Below are 23084 nucleotides of genomic sequence, written 5' to 3' on the forward strand. Positions count from 1 at the left end.
CGCGGTGGCTCCGCCCCTCAATCGCACTGCTGGGATCCTGGGGGCCAAGTGGGCTATACCTTCATTACATTTCCTCCAGGAAACTGCAGAGGGGACCTATTACCCTACCTGCCAGACCCAGCTAGCCGGGCACTGCGTCCGGGTGGGGTGGAGCGGGGATGACCCCACTTCTCCCCCCATCGATCACACAGCACACCGGCCGGTGGGGCGGCTCTGAGGGTGCCGCCTTCAGAGAGCAGACACTGGGGATGCGGTCGCTTACCCGACGGACCGCTCCCACCCCCCCCAGCCCCAGCCGCCCACAGGTGAGGGAGCGCAGAGACTTGCATATCGAGTTGTTTCTCAATCTGGCTTCCTTTTTCTTTTTTTTTTTCCCCCACCCTCTTCCCTCCTCCTGCAGCTGCCTAGATCTGGGAAGAGTCGGGTCTCCCAGGACTCCTGCAGGGTGGCAGGAGTTCTTGGCGGCAGCATGAGGACGCTGGTCAGAGTGTGGCCCGCTCCAGGTGCCAGAAGCTAGTCGTTGCCCTTCGGCTGTGGCGCCGGAGCCTCAAGGCCATGGGCCTGCCTAGGGAGTGCCAGAGGGACGCCCTCCTCTGCTGTCTCTGCCCCGTTTGCGTGCTCTCCAGCTGGTGAGCTGGCCTTACTTTTCCAAGGCCTTATTTCTGAAGCCTCCTGCAGATACTCTCCGGGAGAGAATGGCCCCTCCCTACGCTGTGACCTTGTGGATGTCCAGCAACTCCCTTCGTGGCCTGCTTTGTCGGTCCCTGGCATCCTGGGGAGAGGTTCCCACACCACCCACCCGCGGACCTCCCTCAGCAGCCCCGGTGCCCAGTCTCCTCCTTTCACATTTTCTTTGTTCATGTGTTGAGTTCCAGGGAACAAAGGACCCTTCCTTCCCTTCTCCTTGGCCCACACTCCAGACCTCAACAGCTCCGCCCCCACTACCTCAATTTCATCTCTCCATAGACTTCTACTTCTCTTCATTATGGTCTGGGAGAAGCCTGTGGCTGGGAGAAGTCAGTGAGTGTGGGTGGGAAGGGGCGTGGGCGCTGCTGCTAGGAGGGGCCCCCGGCTGCTCTGTTCCTGATGGAAACCTCAAACCAGGAGCATCACCCCTACCAGTGCACCTGCCCTTCCTATGCATAGAAGGGGTTAGTTAAACACCTGCTCCCTGGTTCACAAGAGCATTCACAGTATTTCACAGTCCTGTGAAGGGGTGGGAGTGAGTCTGCATACCTAGAAAGTGGGAGAGGAAGGCTTTAGTGAGTACCCCTGGGTGGATCAGCTCAGAGCCTTTGCTCCACTAACTCCCGTGTCCCCTGCTGCAGAAGCCCAGTAGTGCGGATGCTGTTTCCCTTCCCAGACTCAAGGAGGAAGCAGAACAAGAATCACTCCCGTGGACCAGTGTCGGGACCAAAAATTCCTCAGAGTGTTCCTAATGGGAAAATCTCAAGTCTCAGCACCAGCGCAGAAATTCTGATTTCTCTTCTGGAAACCTCCCAGGATGACCTCTCCAGCTCACCGACACTCACTAAGCCCCACTTGTAAGCCTTGCCTTACCACGCGATGTGGAAACAAGACAAGAAGCCCTCAGCCCCCTGGGGGGCGCTGCAGCAGACCAGTTGTGAATCAGAGCAGCTAGAAACGGGGGAGAAACCTCAGAGTCTCCCAGCTCATCCTGGGGAAGGTGGCCGGCACAGGTCTACCCCCAGCAAAGGGAAAGCATGGGGAAGGCACAGGCCTGACAGGGGGACCAGAAACCCTCAAGGGAGGCAAAGTAAAAGTGAAAGAAAGTGAAGTCGTTCAGTCGTGTCCCACTCGTTGCTACTTCATGGACTGTAGCCCACCAGGCTCCTCCGTCCATGGAATTTTCTAGGCAAGAATACTGGAGTGGGTTGCCATTTCCTTTTCCAGGGGATCTTCCCAACCCAGGGATCGAACCCGGTCTCCGGCATTGCAGGCAGACGCTTTACCATCTGAGCCACCAAGGAAGCCTGGGGAGGCAGGGGTCACTGAAAGTGGCCTGGCAGGCAGGAGTCAGGTCACATAGGGTCACAATGCCATGCTAAGTAGTTCTGACCTTCACTTAGGGTCAGAGAAGCCACTGAAAGCTGTTAAAGATGACTTGACCCCATCCCCACCCCGGATCCCCAGAAGTCTATTCTCAGCAGCATTTGCAATCCTTGATATTCCCAAGATACCCTTTATTTCCAACCAGGCCTCAAAGACCCAGCCTCACCTTCTGCTGCCTGGAGGGCCACCAGATGAAGCAAGGACTGACAAATTGTGGCCCTCAGCCAGTGATCTTATCACTTGCTTTTGTATGGCCTGTGAACAAGAATGGTTTTTATGTTGTTTAATGGTTGAAAAAAATCAAAGGAAAGATAGTATTTTGGCATGTGAAAAATATGTGAGGACTTTCTTGGTGGTCCAGTGGCTAAGACTCTGCACTCCCAAAGCAGGGGGCCTGGGTTCCACTGATGGTCAGGGAACTAGATCTCACATGCCACAGCTAAAAGATCCCACATGCTGCACCTAAGACCTGGTGAAACCAAGTAAAATAAATATTTTTTAAAGTAGATGAAATTTGAATTTGTGTGCATAAAATTTTACTGAAACACAGCTTTGCTTCTCTGTTTACACGTGGGCTTCTGTTTGTTTCACACTGCAATGAGGGAACTGATAGTTGAGATGGAAACCATATAGCTTGCAAAGTCTAAATACCCTCTCACCTTTTGCAGAAAAGTGCTGCAGACCCCCTGTCTAGCTAAAGCAAAGTAGGGTCTTGCAGGGCGCACAGATTCAGCCTGAGTAGAGGCTTCCTGCTGCTGCTCATTCTGGGACTTCTAGTTAGGAAATGCAGATGGTCGTTCATGGGGGTCAGGGGACCACTGAGGGGAGTTTAGATACAGGGCAATGGATAAATCAAACAACTGAGGGCATCAGGACATCAGAGACTGTATAAGGACGGAGATGTAATAGAGGTGAGTTTGATCCCTGGGTCAGGAAGATCCCCTGGAGAAGGACACAGACAACCCACTCCAGTATTCTTGCCTGGAGAATCCCATGGACGGAGGAGCCTGGCAGGCTGCAGTCCATAGGGTCACACAGAGTCAGACACGACTGAAGCGACTCAGCATGCACATAGCTCTGGACCCTTAACCGCCAGAACAGGCAGCCCCCCAAGTTCAGAGCCTGCCAGGCATGCTCTATCAGTTTTGGTTTTCCTGGTTTCACCAAGTTTACATCTCTGAATTCCTGAGCCTGACATCCTCCTGGGCCAATGGATCTGACACTAAGATATGTTGGGACAGTTGAGCAAGTCTGCAGGGCCAACCAGTGTTCCATCTCTTTGCCTCAGTTTCCATGTTCTGCTGGGATATATCTTGCACAGCGTTTGCTCAATTGATTATTATGTTATTTTTTGATGCAGTGGCACACGGAAATTTGTGTTCATTTTCCGTTTCCCGGAGAGTCTGAAAAGGGATTGTTGTGTATCGATCCCACAACTTGGTAAGCTATGTTAGTAATTCTTAATTTGTCTGTCAGTATTTTGTTGTTTTCTAGTACAACCCTAGCTATTATCTGAAAACAATGATATTTTGGTTTTTGCCTTTCTAACCCTTGTGTGTCTTATTTCTTGTTACACTGCACCAGCTAGGACCTGCAGAAAAATGATGTGTGAAAAGAGTGGTCCTGGACATCCCTGTCTCCTTTCTGATCAGAAAAGGAACCCTTCATCATTGAGCATATTTACTGTCTCTGCTCCCCACTTGTGATACATCTTAAACTGAATAAGTATCAGATTTTTTTTTGGCATCTATTGAAAATATTGTTTTTAAAATTTCCTTTATCGATATTTTAAATTCCTTAATAGACTTACTAATGTTACACTGAAATTATCTATTTTAAGTTTTGTAGAACCCATCTATAAAACTTCCTGCTGTTTCTGTTGTTTTGTATATGAAAACATTTTAGGGGCTTCCCTGATGGTCCAGTGGCTGAGACTCTATGCTCCCAATGAAGGAGGCCCTGGGTTCGATCACTGTTCAGGGAACTAGATCCCCACGTGCTGTGCCGCAACTAAGACCTGGTGCAGCCAAATAAAGAAATAATAAATAACATTAAAATTTTTTTAAAGAAAACATTTTAATTAGAAACTTTTTTTTTCATGATATAAGTGCATTCAAGTTTTCTACTACTTACTCCTTGAGTGAATTTTATTTAATAATTTTTCCAGATATTTCTTGAAAGCTTTAAAGATTATGGCATTCTATTTCCTTGACTAATTTTTAAATCTCTGTCTGTCTCAAGTATGTATCCTTTTTCACACCTACAATTGTTTTTTGTGTCTTTTCCTTTTTTATAATAGTTTCACCAGGGACTTATCTATTTTATTTACATAATTTTTCTGTTTAATTCTTTAATTTTTTTTACTTTATTCTTTTATTTTTTAAATTTCTGCTAAACTTTTTCTCATGACTTCTATTTTTGGGGGGACGAGTCTGTTGTTCTTTTTCTATTTTCTTAATTTCAATACTTAGCATATTAAATTTCAGCCTTTCCCCTTTTCAGACAGAAGTATTTAAGACTATAAGTTTCTTCTCAAGTACTATTTTAGCTATATCCCACAAATTTCAATATATAGTATTTTAAACTCAGTTTAAAGGATTTTGATTACCCTTATGGTACTTTGTTGATCCATTTAAAAGTGCTTAAAATGGTCAGTTTTATATTATCTTTTCATTTATGTCAACAATATACAATGGTGTGTATGGTGCTGAACTTTTGTATTTAAGACTTCCTTTGTAATCTAGGATGTGATTAATATTGATAAACCCTGCACGTGTGCTTAAGAAAAAGTATCTATCACCTAGCTGTTGGATAAGTCTAAATACGTTAAACCTACTAAATCAAGCCAGTTAATTGTGTTGTTCCAAACAAACAAAACACCCACTTGGAGACTCCTTAGGACATAGCTTGGAGAAGGGAGAGGCTGAAGGTGGGGAGCTCACACAGGGGTGGGGCAGAGGCAGGGTGCATGCCTTTTCTGAGGTAGGGTGAGAGAAGTGGGGGCTGAGGCACTTTGTGCTTCCAATGCAGGGCCCAGGTTCTATCCCTGGTTGGGGAACTAGATCCTGCATGCCACAACTAGAAAGATCCTACATGCTGCAGCTAAAGATCCTGCTTGCTGCATCGAGACAATCCCGCATGCTGCAATGAAGACCTGGTGCAGCTAAGTAAATGCATAAAATAAAAAATATCAAAAAAAGAAATGGGGATGGGGAGGGAGATGGGAGGGAAGGTCAGGATGGGGAACACATGTACACCCATGGCTGATTCATGTGAATGTATGGCAAAAACCACCACAATATTGTAAAGTAAATAGCCTCCAATTGAAATAAATTTTAAAAAGAAAAAGAAATGGGGGCTGAGGGGAGGAGGACCACTCTGGGTTGGAGGGGTCTAGAAGTCTATTTCAGGGTTGTGGGGCATCAAAGTGAGATGTTCAGGAGGCGATGGCTGAAGTCAGGAGCAAGAATGAAATATCTCAGGAGAGTGGGGTGCGTAAGCTAGAAACTGTGGTCTAAGCCATTCAGGAATTGTAAATGGGGCACATCTTTGGTAACTTTCTCTTTAATATTCAATATCAATGTCTGGACTCTGTGAAGGCATAGTTATGTGTGGCCTGGGGGGTGTGGCTGAGTCCTGCTTACCCGCTGTGGTCAGCCCGGCCCCAGAGTGTCTGTCCTCCTCCTGCCATTACACCCACCAGGCAGCTCTTTTTGTCCTGGGCATTGGTCAGTGTTCTGGGTCCGCTCTGACTAAGAAGGGAAAACATAACCCCAAACCGGCTCAGCTCAGAGCAGGTTACAGTCAGGGAAAGGTGCAGGGGGCAGGTGACACCGCAAACAACCCTGACCTGCTTAACTGTGCTGCCTGACACCTGTCCTGCCCCAGGCGCAAGGCACCGCTCAATGCGAAGGTCTCAACTGCCTGGATTTCTGGGTCATTCACAGGACTCAAGGCTTGCCTGGTCCACCTGCACCAGGTAAGAGATGGGCAGGGCCGTGGTAGGGGGGTGAGGAACTCACTAACAGGAGGGGCTGAGGCTACACATCAGGAAGGGCCTTGCTGGTTTCTCGCAGGAAGGATGCCATGGGAATTCGGGGTCCTAGGAGGCTTAGAATCCCTGGGAAGTCAGAAGATGCCTCTCTGCAATGTTCTGGAGGCAGGGAGGCAGGTGATGGTACCACCCTGTCACGTGAGGCTCTGGACCTTTTCCCACGCCCTTCACTACCTAGAAACGTGTGTGTGTGTGATGAGGGCTGAGATACACAGAGATAGAGAAACAGAGACTTAAACTTACCTGGTGCTTTGAAGTTTACAAAATGTTTTCCCATCCGTTAACCTTTCCAGCCTCGGTTTTATGGACGAAAACAGGCATTGGCCATCGTCAGCCCTCCTTAGGATTATTAGACGTTCGCAGGAGTCAATATATGTACAAGCAGCCGCAGATGAGCGTTATTCATTAACTCCGTGGAGTTTCACAACCGGGAGAGGTAGGCTAGGCAAATATTATTACCCCTGCTTTACAGATGAACGACTGTGAGATGGAAAGCGCTTGGCTCAAGGTCACCTGGACTTAAGGGGTAGTAAAGTCTGCCGCCCCCGCCTCCCCCTACAACTGGCAGGGGCCGGATGCGAAGAAGGGCTGCGCAGATGCAGGCCGCGCTCCCGCGAGGGGGCGCGCGCAGCACGGTGACGTCGCTCCCCCAGCCCCCGCCGCGGGGCGGGGCTGAGAAGGACGCGGGCTGCCCTCTTTCGCGTCCCTGCCTGGCGGTTCTCGGCTGTCGCGCGCGAGGCAGGGACTCGAGTGCTCGTTCGCACTTGGCTGGGGGTAAGGAAATGAGGTCTGGTTCTCGAGGCTTTCCGGGGCTGAAGATGCAGGGGAGGGGCCCGAACAGCGTGGTGGGATGAGGCGCAGGTCATTTAGACGGGGGCAGGGAGCCCACCAGGCAGAGGTCGTCCTAATGACTCTTGCACCTGTATCTCTAGGGCTCGCATCTCCCGCACCCAGGCTCTCCCGCAGACTCGTTTAATTCCCTTAGCAAGTTCATACACATCACCCCGTTTAAATAACAACAATCTGGGCCACAGAGGATGGGTGACAGTACTTGGCAGGCCCAAGATGGAGTCCTCGTCTCTGAATCTGAAGCACGTCCCCAACCCGTACAAAGGTCCTGGGAGCGGGTAGCTGTCCTGAGCAGAAGCCCCTGATTTTGTGTGGTTCTGCTGACTCATTTAGCATTTGCCCTGCTGTCTGCAGCCAGAACGCCGGCGGGCTCACTGGCAGGGACCACCCGGACCGCCAAGGCTGTGGGGCTCTGATGAGCACACTCTCCCGAGGGCACCCACGCAGGAAGCCGGGTCAGCTGGAGACGAGCGAGAGGAACCCACTGGGGACACAGGCTCCTGGTGGGTTGTGGGGAAACGTGGGTTCTGCACACCTTCACCCTCTCTACTGGCTTGCCCCAGAAACCAGACGGGCCTCCCTGCAAGCCTGGCGTCCCTCCTTCAGACTGCCACTCTTCCCGTGTGTCAAGACTTGGGTTTCAGGCAGGACCTGCCGGCCAGAACCCGGCTCTCTTTAAGGTGACTCTGTACTTCTCTGCTCACATCCATTTTGATTCACTATCAAGAGTTTTACATCCTGAGAATAAATTTCCCAGTAATGGGGGGTTGCCTGTCAAGCACCTGCCTCCATCATACTACCCCTCACCCTACTCTTCCCCTTTTCACTCCAAAGACTGCAAACAGGTATATTCCAATTCATCAGTTATACCTGATGGTTCACTTCTGTTTTTAAGGATGATGGCTAATTTTGCTGGGGCTCTTTAACTTTTCAAAGGTTTGAAGCCCCAACAATTCATCAAATAAAATTAAAGAAGGAAGTTTCTGTGGGGCTGTGGTGGCCACCTCAGGGAGTACAGCAGCCTCTGCACAGACCACTGCTTGGGGCAGAAATGTCACACGGAAGATGACCGGCACAAGCCCAGCCTTTGCCCACCTTACAGGAAGCAAAGTGCGGAGGAAAGGTGAGGCCCCCGAGGCCTGCCTCCCGCAGGCAGTATTGCCTGCAGAGCGCCCTCTTGTGGTCAGAAACCGCCACTGCAGTTGGGCCGGGAGCTCTTCTAACCCCGCCCCCCCCCCCCCCCCGAGCTTTCTAACCACCCTGCTCTCAGGTGAGAACAGTGAGGTCTTGAGTAAAATGAGTGAGATTCACATTTTTTTGATAATTGCATTAGAAAAAGTTTTGGAAAAGATATTCTACTAATCTTCAAACATCAGTTTCACTCAGGGGACTTCCAGTGGCTGACTCCACATTCCCAATGCAGGGGGCCTGAGTTCAATCCCTGGTCAGGGAACTAGATCTCACATGATCAAGCACAGCCAGATCAATACATAAAATTTTTTTTCAAAGTGCAGAAAGATGTGACTGTAATCTAAAATGTTTGTCCTTCAAGTCACTGCTGGAGTTGAACTGAGTCCTACCACACAGCTGGAGTCTGGCCTGCAGACTGAGGGTGAACAAGCAGAGGCAAGGAAGCGAACATTTCCGAGTATCCCTAGGAGCTTAGAGGGAAAACGTAAGACGTGGACCTGAACCTGAAAAGCATGACTGGTAGCTGGAGTAAGATAAGAGCATAAGCCACAGTGACAAAAGGCGCAGAGGGGGAAGGAACTGTGGAAACTGGCGGCTGCTGGTGGTGGAGGAAGATCAGGAAATGCCTGGCGTGCTCCAGGAGAGACCAGCCTGTGACTCAGTGTTCTTTTCAGATTATGCTGCAGCCGTGTGTGTGATGGGCTGCAGTAGACCTGCTGGAGTACTGAGAGGGCAGGCGAGAGGCAGGAAGGGGCCCAGGGAAGAAGCACAGGGTCCCTGAAGGGCTGTGGTCCTGAGGAGGGAGCCCAGCAGGACTGTCCGGTGTGAGTACCAGGGGTCTGTCGAGAGGGAGCAGAGAAAGGGTGCGGTTTTCTCTCAGCCTCGTGACCAAAGGGCTCTGCAGGGATGAGCGAAGACTCAGGGCACCCCTTGCTTTTGAAACTGATATGAAAGGAACAATTTGTTTCCCATTAGCCTCAGATTATGTGTCCTGGTTTGACGTGTACCCTGGGGTATATCTGTGGACTCCAGTTCCCCATATGATAATACTTAACTGTCCTGTTAGGACTTCAGAGCTAATCAAAGACCCTTAAAAATGTGCCAACATTTTTAAGCCTGAAGCCTTCAATTAAACTGTTAGAAATGAAGCCCTGACACAAGTGCCATGGGCATGGGGGAGCGGTGGTGGGGGGCGGGTGGTCAGTGTCAGCTCGACAGCCAGAGCTCTGGTTTCACTTCCTATCAGGAAGAGCTCTTTCTGAGAAGGGGCACTCCAGTGGTATGGGCCCCTCCACTGAGTCCTCTCACGTTCCTGAGCCACTGCACACCTCCCTAGGCCAGAGTCTGGGAGGAGAAAGGGGCCCAGCTTCACTGAGGACACACAGGCCCCTTGTTCGCCAAGAAGTCTGCCTTGACTTCAGTGTCAGGGCCTGGTGCCAGGCAGGCAGAACCCTCCGGCTACAGCCTCTTCCTGCTGGTGGGGTGGGGGTGGGGAGGTGGAGCTGGCTGCTTTTAGAGAGCTCCCTCCCCAGGCTGTGGGGTGAGGACAGAGTGGAGGGGGCTACTCAAGACAAAAGAAAGATGGCACACTGTCTCCACCCCCAGGCCTCCAAAAGGAGGAATGAAATGGCAAAAGGAAATAGCCTTTCTCCATCTCAGCCAACAGTCTGGGTGTCCTGGCTCCAGGCCTGTCTCTCTTCTGTGGCCCCAGTAGGAGGCACTGTAGTGCCTCTGAGACTAAAGAGGATCCACCCCATCCCTAATGCCTTGGACCCAGGCCCAGTGCTGGCCAAGGCCCATCTGGGTCATGCTCATCCCCCCAGACTCAGGCTGCCATTCCTCTAGCCTCTCCAGGGCGTGAAGCCATGGCTGGAGGACACAGGGAGCCACAGAGGAAAAAAAAAAAAAGTTTATTTAACCAGCCTTTGAAGGCACCTGGTTTGAGTATAAAAAAAGGCAGTAAAATGGCAAATGTACAGTGTTCATGATGGGTAGGAACATGGAGAGGTGGGGGGAAGAGGCACATGGGGAGAAGGGGGCTGCAGAAATCCCAGATCAGACTTCAGAACAAGCAGTCCTGGCCCCCAGCCACCCTTGGTACAGGCAGACGGAAAAGACACCCAACTCTCTCTGAGCCTAGGAACCCCTGCCCGGGCAGGTATTGGTCAGAGCCAAGAGTGGGGGGTCCGCATGAGCAGAGGCTGCGTCCCCTCCCTTGACTCTGACCCTCCAGCCCACAGTGTCCTCATGTTCATCCACAGAGGCTCTCTCCTCGGGGCCTGGATGCCGGGCCTAGCACAGGCCATGAGCAAGCAGAAGATGGCTAGACAGGAAAACCTCCAGAGGACCCCTGCCCACCCCCAGAGGGGAAGGCAGGAGCAGGCAGCTGGTGCCATCTTGCTGTCCATCTGCGGTCACACGATTGCCCGGAACAGGAAGGAGAAGACGGCCCCCAGGGCCAGGCCCAGAGACAGAAAGAAGGCCATGATGGCTCCAGCTGTCTCCGCCTCAGCCGGCTTCACCTTCCTAAAGGAGGGAGGGTGAGCCGACCTTAGGACGTCCCTGACCCAGCCCCCTGCCCCACCCAGAGCATCTCATTCTGCTGACCCACTTGTCTTACTCTCCCTCTTGGTGAGGGGGTGTGTACTGAGGCTGTCTCTACCTTTCCCTGGGAGCCCCTCCTCCCCTCCCACTGCCTGGGCCCCGACGGCCAGTGGGCTCCTCTCAGCCTGGAAACCCTGAGCTCCGTGATCAGGAGTCTCCCTCCGCTCACTCTCCCTCTGCTGAGGGTCCCCAGCTGGAGCACTAGGCCCCGCCTGAGGCCACCATACTCCCCACTCACTTGGGCCCGAAGCACATGCAGAGACTGGCAAGGTAGCCGTTGGAGAAGGCGAAGGCAGCCATGAAGATGATGAACCAGGCGTCGTGCTCAAAGATCACAGGCAGGTTGCGGCGGGGCTGGACGTTACACAGCAGCAGCAGGGGCACGAAGGCCAGCCGGGCCAGCACCAGGCTCGGGAGCCAGTAGCTGTCCTTCCCAGGCTGCGGGGACCAGGCCATGCCACGGTCAGGCTGGGCCAGCCCCCGGGGCTCCATTCGGAGGCCCTCAGGATCTGAATTGAAACCTCCAAGCCTAGTTACCCTTGTAGGCTACTGATCAGGACTGGCCATGGCAGATAGACCTTCTGGCCATGTGCTACAGCGTGACCTGGGTGGTGATCATCAGGGGTGTGTGTATATTTATGTGTGTGTAGTCATTAAACTGTACATCTACAACTTGTACACCTTACTATACATAGATTATGTCTCAGTTTTTTAAAAAAAGCACGGTCCCCTTTCCACCGTACTTTCTTGGTCCCCTCCCTGGGTGTCTCAGTCTGGACTCTCCCATCTCACAGGGGCTTGGTGACCCTCCTTCACTTACCCACATGGTGATGGCTGTGAGGCTCCGGCCCAGCCAGTCAAAGACATTGAAAGTCAAGAAACAGGACACGGGAATGAAGTAGGCCTCTGGAAGACAAAGAGTAGATTAGGAGAGGGTTAGTGGGTCCAAGAAAGGTAGGATCTAGCAACCCTGACTCTCACTGGGACTTGGGTTTCCCAGCTGTGAAACGGAGAAGGTGCTTCCAGGCCGGGGAAGGGTGAGTGGGCCAGCAGAGCCTGGCTGCGGAGGCAACAGCTCAGGCTCCCCTCGCCCAGGCTCCTAGCCCTGCTCTTAAGCCCCTGTCCTTCCCCATCCTGGGAACCCGTGGTTTCCTCACTCCAGGCGCTGGTGCCCGCAATGCTGGACTCAACCTCAGCTGTCACGGCAGGAAATATCCCAATGGTGATGGTGAAGACGAAGCAGACGGAGAAAGCCGGGACCAAGATCTGGAGGAAAGGGACCCTGGTCTGTGTCTTCCTGGTGGCTGTGCATCATTAAAGAACCAAGATTCCCCAATACAGACACATGCGTGCACGCATACATGCAGGAAAATCCAGGAAAGTGGCCAGTCTCCAGTCAGAAAGGGAGGGGAGGGGCATGGGGTGGGAAAGGATCAGAAAAAAAGGGAAGAAAGGGAGGGGTAGAAGGCAGGATACCCCAGCCCCACATACACTTTTGAGGATAGTGCGGACAGAGTGGCTTTCCTTGTTGGGCTGAGAGCTGGGGGCCGAGAATCCGGTCTCCTCTTGGCCTGGTTTTGATTCCTCTCCTGGAGAGTGACAGGTGGTGAGAGGGTCTTCAAGTTGTGGGAGGAACAGAGCAACAGGAAATGACACAATCCCCAAAAGGGCTTGGGGTCAGCTGGGGGTGGACACCCCCTTAAACCAGTGCACAGCCCCACCCAAGGCTTAGCCCAGATGGCCTCCAACCCCTACTCCCCAAGTCCTCTGGGTCCTGACCTCTCCCAGGAGTCTCAGGTCAGGTCACGCCCTGCCCCCAAATCCATAATTGCTTCCCAGTTGCATTCAAGGCCACCCAGCGTCTCCCCCAGCTTCTCTAGCCCAGCCCTTGTTTACTGGCGTTACCCCCCACCCTGTGGCATCACTACAGGAAGCTCATTCTTGCCCCCAGCTCATGCTGCCCCCCTGCTGAGCAGCCATCCTCCACCCCAGCTTCCTCGGGTTCTTCGGACCTTTACTAATGAGGTCCAGCTTGGTCTCCTGCTCCCCGGGCCCTTCGAGCTTGAGCTGCCGGTAATAGCGGTAGAATTCCTATCAAGGGAAGGAAGGTGGATTCAGAAGCAGAATCTCCAGAGCTTCTCCCTCCCACAGATTTCGTCCCCTTGGTCTGGAGCCCTGGACCCCCTCTCTCCCCGCCAAGAACTCCAAACCTGGGGTTCAAGTGCTCACCAGCCGTGGCAGGCCCAGATAACAGATGATGGTCAAAATGATAACTCCACAGGCTGTGATAAAATAGCCGAAGGCACTTTCCGACAGCTCGGAGCCACCTGGGGCGGAGGGTGTCAGCGATCAGAGGCCGGCCCTGTCCCCTCCTCCCCGCAACCACCAGGGTGACAGGCAGACAGATGGCAGGACTTACTGGCGATGGCGCAGATCATGGCCACGGAGGCGAAGAAGCCTGCCAGGCCCTGGCCACTCATGATGGGAGCTGTGTAGCTGGCGGGCAGGAGGCCGGCCAGGCCAAACAGGCTGCCCTGCAGGATGGCGCCGAAAGCTGTGCAACAGGGTGGACAGCAGAAGGGAGAGGGGAGCCGGGTGGGTCGTGGGGCCTTGGCAATTCCTGCTTGACTCCCAGTAAGTCCTGACGCTGAGCAGCCCTTTCCTTCCAACTCCCAGCCCTGCTCAGGCTCTTGAATCTTCACCACCCAGAGGGAGGAAAAGATTCCTCTCTGACCAGCCGTGGGACTTCCGCCCAGGTCCGCACCCAGCCCGGCTTACAGTTAATGAGCATGATCTTGACCATGGTGATGACAAAGAAGGACAGCGCATGTAGGGGCACCTTCACCAGGACGGCAGTGATCAGGAACACCAACAGGATGGCCATCAGGCTGCCCAGGATCCGCACAGACTGAGGGATCCTGTCAAAGAGGAGGCGGTGGCAGAGACGGGTGGTGAAGCCAGGGGGCCAGCCCAGGGAGGGCAGGAGGCAGCGAGGGGGGCAGGGTGGGGGCCTGGGGGCTCACCTCTGATGCAGGAAGGAGTTGAGGCAGGTGAAGATCAGCAGGGGCACCATGGCACATAAGGTCATGACGTTGTTAAAGATGGTGCTGAGATGGGTCCGCTCTGGCAAGGGTGCCAGGGGGCTGGCCGAGGCCTGGATGTCCTTGCTTACTTCAGCAGGGGCCAAGGACATATTCTGGGACATGTCCAGGCGGTTTGTGAAATACTGTGAGGGTTGCAGAGAGGAGTGTTGGCACCTTTCGCCCTGTGCCTGCAAGCACGTATCCAGGCCCTAAATGCCCAGTGGATGAGTCCCTGGGAGCCCATTCCCACATCTCACCTTAGTGGCCGTCATGAAGAAATTCCAGGGCAGCAGCGTCCCCAGACCCAGTACGAAGAAGATAAGCCAGACGGCTTTGTACCTGGGGATGGGAGAGGAAAGTGGGGCCAGGTGACCCACCATCCCACCTTCCTTCCTAAATCAAACCTGGGGCAGCGCCACCCCCTTCCATCTCTCCAGCTGTCCCAGGGCGCAGAACATGCAGAGGAGGAGGTGGCCTGGGATGGGGGAAAGGGCACAGATGAGTCCCGAGGCGGAGGGGGACCAGGGACATAGGACCGAAGGGCATGGCCAGAAGGACCTTGGGTCTCAGTCCCAAAGACTCGGGGGACCCTGCAGGCTTGGGAACCGATGTGACCCACACATCCGCAGGTGGTTTTGGAAATCTTGCTAAAGGCTGGGGGGGTGGGTGGGTGAGTGAGAAAGCAAAACACAAGTCTTCTACCCCCGCTGGGCAGGCTGGAAGTGATTACACTGTTTGGGCAGGGCTGTGCGGCTTTCCAAAGAGGAATCTGAGGTCAGGAAACTCCCAGACCATTCTGGATCTAGGAGGACAGGGATGCGGGTGTCTTGGGACAGCTGAGAAGTGAGGGAGCTGTTTTTTCCTGGCTTACACAGAACCAGCTTTGTAGGCTACACCACATAGGAGGCCAGGAGGGATGGGCCACGAGACGTCATCCGGGCTCCAGAGTGTAAATAAGAGCCTCCCAGCCTGGGTCAGGACACTCACTTGCCCCAAGCCCTACACCGTGGGGCCTGTCTGGGATGGGACAGCTTCTCCCAGGCAGCCCTGTGGTCCCCAAATGTGTCTGCCATACTTTCCCCACTGTCCACATCTGCGGTCTTCACAGAGCTGGCAGGGACAAGCCCAGGGCAATGAGGAAACTGAGCAGGGCCTGGCCCCACAGGGCGGGGGCCTGGGTGGGCGTCCCAGGTGGGCAGGTCTGAGTCCTGACAACTGCAGCCCCCTCCCATCTCCCTCCTATAGTCCCTACCCTGAGGAAGAGAGGTAAGGCGTGGATTCAGAGGCCCAAATGAAGGGAGCAACTCCCAGCCAAGGTCCTACAGAATAGGGACCCAGTGTGGGGCCACTGGAGAGGCAGAGGGGTTCACAGAGGGCTGCCACCAGAATGGGGTGCTAGGGTTGGGGGGCAGGCAGCCTGGGAACGAAGGACACCAGGAAGGATGCAACCAAACAACCTCTAGGGCCTGTACTTACTATGTCTCCTTCAATTCCCTCCCATCCAAGTAAACCTCACCTCTGCTTCACAAGTGGGAGGCTGTCCCAGAGAGATAAAGCTAAGTGCCTAAGATCCCACCGCCAGAGTGACCTTCAGCACAGAGGGCCGGGATGAGCAGGGGATGGGGCTGTGGGACTGCACTGGAAAGATATTTTGGGCACCAGGCATGGCTTTATCAACTTTCTTGGGGTCTAGACTCCTGGAAGAACTTGAAACCAGCTACGGTCTCTTCCCCCAGAACACACAGGCATGGCCACAGCTATGGGTCTAACTGGAGGGAAGTCCTAGGCTCCGGAGGTGGGGAAGTGAGAGGGAGGTCAGAGCGAGGACCAGGGCGGGCCAAAGTCATCTGAGGCCGAGGCCAACGCTGTCGGCTGGCCAGCCTGGGAATGAGGGGTGCTGCCAAATGTCTCCCTACGGTGCTGGCCCAAGGAGCCGGAAGCTGCCGAAGAGCAACACTGGGAACTCCGACAGGCCAGGGAGGGGCCGCCACCACCGCACTGGGCCTCCTGGGAGACACCGCTCTCAGCACCCAGCCACGACAAGCAGGGCCCTCTGATGCAAACATGACTGGTAGCTACCTGGCTGGAAGGCTCATCATCAGTGGCAATCCCAAATTCCAAAGGATACAGCACCCAGCCCCCCTGGAGACCCGTTCCCACTCCCCTAGATCGGCACCCCAGTTCTCCCTCCCTGGTACCTGTCCTGAGGCTGGTGACTGGTTGTCATGGTGATGGCGTTCTTGGTTATGCCTGGCTGACAGCTTCCTCCCTCCGGTGCTTGCTGGGGGCAGAAGCAGTGTGAGGCCCTGTTGTGGCCCTGCTTCCCTACAGGCCTCTTCAGACTCTTGGTGGGTGGGTGAAGAGGGCCGGGCAGACACAGCAAGCTGTAGGGTCCCGAAGGCCCCGCTCCTGGCCCTGCCTCTCAAGGCTGCTCCTTTTGACCCCCTTGGGCCGGTCCTGCTGAGCCCCACTGCCTGCTCAGACGCTACCTGGCTCCCGGCCTGGCCTGGCCACTGCCTCCGCTATTTTTATCCAGCAGCCAAGGCTGTCTGTGAGCAGGGAATCAGGGGCGGGTGGAGAGCAGGCAAGGAGGAGGAGGAAGTATGGCAGAGAGGGAGGGAAAAAAACAGGCAAAGGCATGAGGGGGGTCATGCGAGGATGAGAGGGGTCAGGGACAGTGACAAGGATGGAAGTGGGGAAAGAGGAGGGAAACAGAAAAGAGATAAGGGGGAAGAGGGAGGGCGGGAGGACGTAAAACAAACAGATCTGCTGCAGCAGCAGCAGCCTCAGGCGTGATGACCAGGCCAGCCAGAGAGGCCGGCCTGCCTCCCTCCCAGGGCAGCCTCCCTCCCTGGGGCTCTCTGTCTGATCTCTCTGCTCTCCCGAGGAGCCCTTGGGCTCATGGCTAGGGCAGGCTCTGGAGAGCCTGTCCCCCTCTGCAGGCACCCCAGATGCCAGCCTCTCTGTGGGTGGCACCTTAACCATCCTTTCCAGCCAATGCCCAGAGGTTTCCTGGTTCCTGGCCCATTTTCCAGAAAAACACTTTAGGATGCGCATGGGGACACAGCCACTTCCTTGAACCCTGGGGACATCCCATCTCCCCCCTCCTCCCTGCCGCTGGGTTCCTCTCTGACTCATTCCCAGGCCCCTGGCTTCTTCCCCTTTCTGAAGGCAAAGTTGGAGGCAAGATGGAGGGATAGGAACGCAGGCCTGTCCAATCCCCAGCCTCCCCACTTCGTACCCCTTCCCTGCTCCCTGCTCAGGAGGGGTGGGGGGTGGGGGGCGGGGGGAGTGTGGCTCCCTGGCACTAGGAGAAGAACCAGCTTTCCCTTGGATGGCATGGAAAGTCAGGCAGGGGTGGGCGGGCCTGTCCCCCACGTGCCAGCTCTGGTGCAAGCTCTGGAGCCAGCTCTGCTGTTCTGGGTGAGGACCAGCTTCCTCGCCCAACTGGATCAGCACCCTCGCCCACCTGGGCCAGCACTCACCGGATGCCCAGACTTGCCAGCAGAAGGGTCGGAGCAGAGGGGGCCCGGGCGGTCTGTGGGAGGTGGTCCTAGCTCAGAGGTAGGCGGCAGGTCTTGTCCACGGGCTCCTGAATAAGGGTCCAGAGTGAAAATTGCGGCAGCAGGCGTATCAGGAGAGAACCCCCCAGGTCCCGCCGGGGGACGCAACACCTCCATTCTGAGAAGCCTTCTGAACTAACACAGCCAGGGAGATAAAACCCAGCCCTTATCTCCCACCAGCAGTCTCAGCAGGGGAGCTGAGGGGGTGGGTCAACTCCCAGGTGCAGCCAGTACTCCAGGCCCCAGCCTGAGATGGACAGCCCTCGGGACTCTGAGAAAGGACCTGGACAGGCCTTTCTGCTCCTCCCAAAATTCCTCTCCACCCCTCCCTGCGTCAACTCCAGCCTCTGCGAAGGCCTTCCTCCCCTCCTCCCCTCATGACACCTGGACAATGATAGCACAGGGAAGGGAGAGGCAGACCCAGACACCCCAGAAGGAGCCAGAGGGCTTCTTTCACTCTCCCTTCCTTTCCATAAATGTTTCCCTAGGACCCCTGCATGCCAGCCAGGCAATGTTCTAGGCACTTGGGAGAGTGGTGAACAACAGTTTTCACATTTTCTAGAAGGATGGGGGTGGTGGTGAGAGGGCTCTACTCTGGGAGGTGGGCAGAGGAGGTGAGAGACTCATGTTTTCTATTAGGTAGAAGGAGGGAAACCCCCAGCTTCTTACTTCAGCCAACCCTGTTCCCTACCCACAGGCAAGATTCCAGGCAGTAAAGAGCAGGTACAGTTTCAACACAGGTGGAGGCTGGGGTGGCAGACAAGAGTATCTCCTCTTTCTCAGGAAAATCTTTTTTAGACTGAGGAGTATTCCTTTCTGCCCTCTGGCCCTCCTCTTCACTGTCCCCAGCCCCACCCTTACGCCCCATCAGCTACACCCCTGCTCTCTGCTGTCCCCAACCCCAGCCCTGAGCACAACTCAACTCCAGGGGCAGCCCACTCCTCCTGCCCACATCCTGAAGATCAGTCACCCCTTTGGCTTTTGTCTGCCTTGGCCCAATCAGGGATTTGATACCAGTTCAGAACATCTGGTTTCCCTCCAGCCATGCCCTGGCCTGCCCAGATGGGGCCCTGATAGCAGCCACCAAACTGGGCACCTCCCCGGCCCCCTGGCCCCCAACACCTCTCACCGGCGCCAGCTTCTAGAGACATCTCTGTGGTAGCATCAAATTCACCACTTCCATGGATCCCATATGGGGCAGCCACCACCTGCAGATACCCTCTCTGGCCCTTGGCTGCCTTCACAACCACCATAAACTCGTATAGATTGTCTCCATTGAACAGATGAGGACAGCTCAAGTTCAGAATGGTTGAATCATTTGCCTAAGGCAACAGAGCAGTGGAGTGAGTTGGAATTCAAAACTCAATGTGAAGTTTACTCTAGGCTCCTTCCGGAGAGGGGAGGGAGGTTTAAAGGCAGCTTCCCAGCCAGCCTCATATACTGGGAGGTGGAGTAACTCTACTCCAACTAAGGGCTAAAAAGTAAGGTGGGGGTCAGGTCATGTCCAGTCTGACTTGTGTCGGGTGTAAGGCGCTCCCCCACCCCATTACACACACATCCTGGCAAAGAGAGCTCACACAGACAGGAAGACAAGGCAAGAGGATCTGGAGGTGACCGTGACCGAGAGGAACGGGCAAAGGAGTGGCCCCAACAGGGGTGAGGGGCAGGGGTGGAAGCAGCCTTCATCCGCCACAGCTCTCCCCTGGGAAGAAAATCTGGGATGTCCTTTTAAGTGAAGCAAAGGTGTTCTCTCTGGGAATAAACGAGGACGCGCCCAGGAAGGGAGGGAGGCCAGGTACACGGGTTCGGCCAATAGGAGGCCGGGTGTTAAAGAGGCAGCACCTCCACCTCTATTCCGCGTGCTCTCCTGGCCATTCCCCGCACCCGGCGCAGTTAACGGTGCGGCCCCTCCCCGGTACCAACGACGAGATTGATCGAGATTAACCTTCAACTCGCCCGCCGCTTGGGGAGGTCAGCTCGGCGACAGGCAGTTTCAGGCCCGGTAGCCAGGTCGTCCCTGCCTGCTGGGGTCCAGGTCCCCGCACAGTAACCCTACGCCCGGCCCCCGGCGCGCCACGTGCCGCGCGGCTCCGCACGGGGGCCCCACCCTGCATCCCCCAGTCCCGGCGGCGCAGCTGCCAGGCCCAGCCTCCCTGCCCGCGTGTCAGCAGGCAAAAGCGGCGCGCATTCGGCCCCGGCGACCCCCGCTTCCCGCCGGTTTCCCGATCCCCTCCCACCCCCCGGGCAGCACCTGCTGGGAAAGAGTCCTCCCGCGTGGAGGTCCGCGCGCTCACCAGGGCAGCTTCCCGCGCCCGCCCGAGCACATTCAAACCCGCCCTCCGCTCGCCCCGCCCCGGCGCGCCCCCGCCCACGTCCGCTCCCCGGCGCTCGCCGCCGCCCCGCCCCCGCCCCGCCCCCCGCACGCCAGCCCGGACCTACGAGGGACCCCCAGACCCGAGACCCCGTACCTGCCTGGCCCAAACTTTGTACTATTTCTGTAGACTGGACCTCTGGGGGCCCTGCCCCGCCAAACGCTGCCCCATCACGGAGCACGTAGGGCTGAATGTATCCCTGGTCTCCTCGCTGGGGTTACACAAACTCCTACTCGGCCGTCTCGGGACTCTCTCAGCGACAAACCTGCTGAGGCAGATCCGGAGCCCCCCACCCCCACCACCGCCCGGTCCAGACACAGTCTCAGACGTTCCATTATGGCTCGCGAGGCTGCCTCCTACATACACCGCTCTCACGCCGCTCCTTTTTCCTTCCCAGCGCCCTCTTCCCTTTTCAGTGCCACTTTCTTCGTTTGGAACTATCCTCTCAGCCCCCATGCCGGGGCATCCCTCTGACCGAATCAGTATGATGTGTGACCAGGGTTTTCCCACCTCTAACACTTACAGATCCGCTCACCCACAACTGTGATTTAGAGAGAGAATGTGTGTAGGGGGTGGAGGAGAATGTTGGCGGGGGGTGGGGGGTGGGGAGGTGGCAGCCCTTACTGTAGCCCTCTCATGATTCACCCTTTCTAAATCCAGAACTTTGGAAAAGCTATGGCACTGCTGGGAACAGGAAAAGTCTTACATCCTGAGTGAATCCCGTAATCCAGATACTCAGGGAGGGAAGACTTGCTGAGCCCCACATCCTCCCAATCTGAGAAAAAGGGGATGGGCACGCTGAGGGATGATTGGTCCTTCTCGTACCTGCAAGGAAGGAGGAAGGATTCCCTCCTTTTTGGTTGGTCAGTAAATTTGGGGGAACAGGGGAATCACTGCCCCTGCAGCAGCCCTCAATACAGAAGGACAATCCAAAGGCTAGAGAGACACTGAGGACAGAAAATCCAGTCCAGTCCCACTCCCTTAACCCAATTACCCAAGAGGCCTTTACCCTGGAGAAAGTCACAGACACTAATTAACAATTAGCAGTACTAACATCACAGGGATAAGGGAGAGTCACACCCTCTCTCCAGTTACAGACTGGGCAAAGGGTAATTTTTCTTCTTAGGACTGATCAGTGGCTTCACCCCAAGGTACTCAGAAGAGCTGTTGCCAGCCTACTGGCTCAGGGACCCACAGAGACATGACACTCAATCATCCCTGGCCTTAACCAGCAGAGGGCAGGAAGAGGGGTATGAGTGGTGTTTTTCTAGGCACTGCCCCACAGCTTGAGGGCAGCTTCATGTCTGGGTCACCCCCACCCCATTCCTACCCTGTGTTTGTCCAGCCTCTCTCTACCTCTCTGGGTCCTCCTCTCCCCTTTTCTTGGCCCCTGTCTCTCTCCGCATCCTCATTTCCCGTCTCTGAGCCTGTGGGGGTGGCAGGCTTTAGTGGCCAAATGGATCCGGCATGCATGGCCAGACTGGTGGCCAGTGGCTGCAGTTGTGTGCAAAGGGGGCTGTAAGCGGAAAGAGATTGGGAGGAAGTGGTGAGGGTCCCAGACCAGACAGGGTAAGGCTGGTTCCCTTCCCCACCCCCGCTGAAGCCTAGCCTGCTAGTAGATGGCAACAGGCAGGGCTGTTATTGCTGGACAGAAGCCTGTCTGGCATTCTCCTTGCCTGGGCCCCCAGCCAGCACCCACACCCCTCCAGCATCGCCTCTCTACGCAGGGACAGTTGCTGAGGGCCAGGGCCCTCTGCTGGACAGCCTCGGAGCCCAACTCACAGTGGCCTGTGCCCACCAGGCCAGTGCTTGTCATTCGCTGCCCAATCTTTTGGCTCCCTCAGGTCCTGGGTACAGGAGTAGGGTGTGAAGCGCTGATCCAGCTGCACACCCACCCCAACCCGATCCCCCACCTCTGTGAGGCTGTGACCTGTGACTCCCTCCTCCCACTTCCAGGCCCCAAGGGTGCCTCATCACCTCACACATAGTCCTATCTTTTCCTAGCCCTGCCTCCATCTGGGTTTGCTGTGTGTTTGCTTGGCTCTGCAGTTTGTCACCAACGTGTCTCATGACTGTATGTTCTCAGTTGTGTTTGTGACTCTATCTCCATGGCCTCGTGGCAGGGCTGGGGCCAGACAGAGGCCAAAGAGGCAACTTGCCTGAGGTGCAGTATTTAAGGGGGAGCCCAAATATTCCAGAATCTGGATAAATTATGTTTTAATACAATATTTTTTAAAAAAATCAAAGTGAATGCAAGAAACAAAAATCCACGACGAACAAAATATCAGCTAAGATGAAGACAGAATCCAGCCCTCTCAGTCAGATACCTCAAGTCCCTCACCTTCCTTATTGGGTGTGTAAGGGGGTCAGGGTTCAAGAAGACTGGACTTGGTTTTCCAGCTTCATGTCTCACACATCTGCCTCATCCTTTGCTCCGAGGTCTCTGACCTTGGGTACATCTGCAAGTGATTAGGGGAGGGCAGTCATCTCACCACGGCCTCCAAAGTCCGGGGAAATGACCTCCGCCAAAAACCGCAGATGCAAACTCCGTTGATTTCCACCACCCCACGATAGCCCTGCCCACTCTGTTCTCCGCCCCGCCCCGCTCCGCCCACCGGGGAAATAGCAGGCCCCGCTCCTCACCACTGCCTCGCCCCCTCGCCGCTGCCAGCCTCTGCTGCCTCGCGCACCTGCTGGGACTTCCCAGGGGGCCTCCGCTTTTGGGGAGCGGGGACGGAAGTTCCCGGGCCAGTTGACCCCTGGTTCCCGTTAGGCCTACTCCCTGCGGGACTGGTGTCGTCGCCGTGGACGGAAACTGCAGACCGCTCAGGGTCTTACCTGTCTGTGCCACCCGGCGGGGAAGGGGCTGCAGCGTACTACCCAGGCGTCCGCCCCGCGCACGGTCGCAGACTCCCAAGAGAGGAACTCTGGGAGGCCAGCGGGAGGAGAAGCCTGGAGCGGGCTGAATAAATAAGGCGCCCGGGGCCTTGGAAGGGACCAGGGGTTCGAATCCCCTTCATCCCGCCCCTCCCCCAGGCCACCTTTCTGAGTGGGCGGCGGGAGTGGGGAGAAGGGTTGCGAGCACGTGCACTGGCTTTGATGACCCCTGGAGGAAGCAGATGGTGTCCGGGTGTGGGGAGGCGGGGTCTGGCAGAAAGCCCCGCGGGGCCGGCTTGGGGGCCCACAGCTCTGATCTGGAGGCTTCCCCCTAGACCAGTCTTCTAACGGGGTGGGCAGACAGGGTGAGGGTCCTGAAAGGGGCTTGTCCTCACTTTACCGCCTTGAACTGGGAGCC

General features: G+C 55.4%; 1 protein-coding gene and 1 long non-coding RNA gene across 2 annotated transcripts; one reads left to right on the forward strand and one right to left on the reverse strand.

Annotated features, from left to right (window-relative positions):
- Positions 1 to 326: 326 nt before the first annotated feature.
- On the forward strand, positions 327 to 4865 carry LOC120870102. Its single transcript, XR_005722726.1, has 3 exons — positions 327 to 629; positions 3434 to 3513; positions 3662 to 4865. It is a non-coding gene; the product is annotated as an uncharacterized LOC120870102 (long non-coding RNA).
- Positions 4866 to 10060: 5195 nt separating this feature from the next.
- Positions 10061 to 19769, reverse strand: SLC29A1 (solute carrier family 29 member 1 (Augustine blood group)). The gene is made up of 14 exons (XM_040249610.1): positions 19669 to 19769; positions 17340 to 17449; positions 16053 to 16135; positions 14112 to 14193; positions 13795 to 13997; positions 13550 to 13689; positions 13191 to 13325; positions 13001 to 13098; positions 12784 to 12862; positions 12263 to 12360; positions 11929 to 12037; positions 11592 to 11677; positions 11010 to 11209; positions 10061 to 10693 (listed from the first exon to the last, which is right to left on the reverse strand). The coding sequence occupies exons 3-14, from the start codon at positions 16079 to 16081 to the stop codon at positions 10582 to 10584; spliced, it is 1371 nt and encodes a 456-aa protein (XP_040105544.1). The 5' UTR covers positions 16082 to 16135; positions 17340 to 17449; positions 19669 to 19769; the 3' UTR covers positions 10061 to 10581.
- Positions 19770 to 23084: the final 3315 nt, after the last annotated feature.

This window comes from Oryx dammah, unplaced genomic scaffold (assembly GCF_014754425.2).
Source record: "Oryx dammah isolate SB20612 unplaced genomic scaffold, SCBI_Odam_1.1 HiC_scaffold_11, whole genome shotgun sequence".
NCBI lineage: Eukaryota > Metazoa > Chordata > Mammalia > Artiodactyla > Bovidae > Oryx > Oryx dammah.

Bases quoted from the DNA above. Each gene is read 5' to 3' on its own strand.
- SLC29A1 (XM_040249610.1), bottom strand. From the start codon at position 16,081: ATGACAACCAGTCACCAGCCTCAGGACAG. The intron at 12,361-12,783 runs GTCCGAAGAACC...GTCACTCTCCAG, and splicing joins GCTGGACCTCATTAGTAAAG to GAGAGGAATCAAAACCAGGC. The intron at 11,210-11,591 runs GTAAGTGAAGGA...TGGTCCCCGCAG, and splicing joins TCACAGCCATCACCATGTGG to CCTGGGAAGGACAGCTACTG.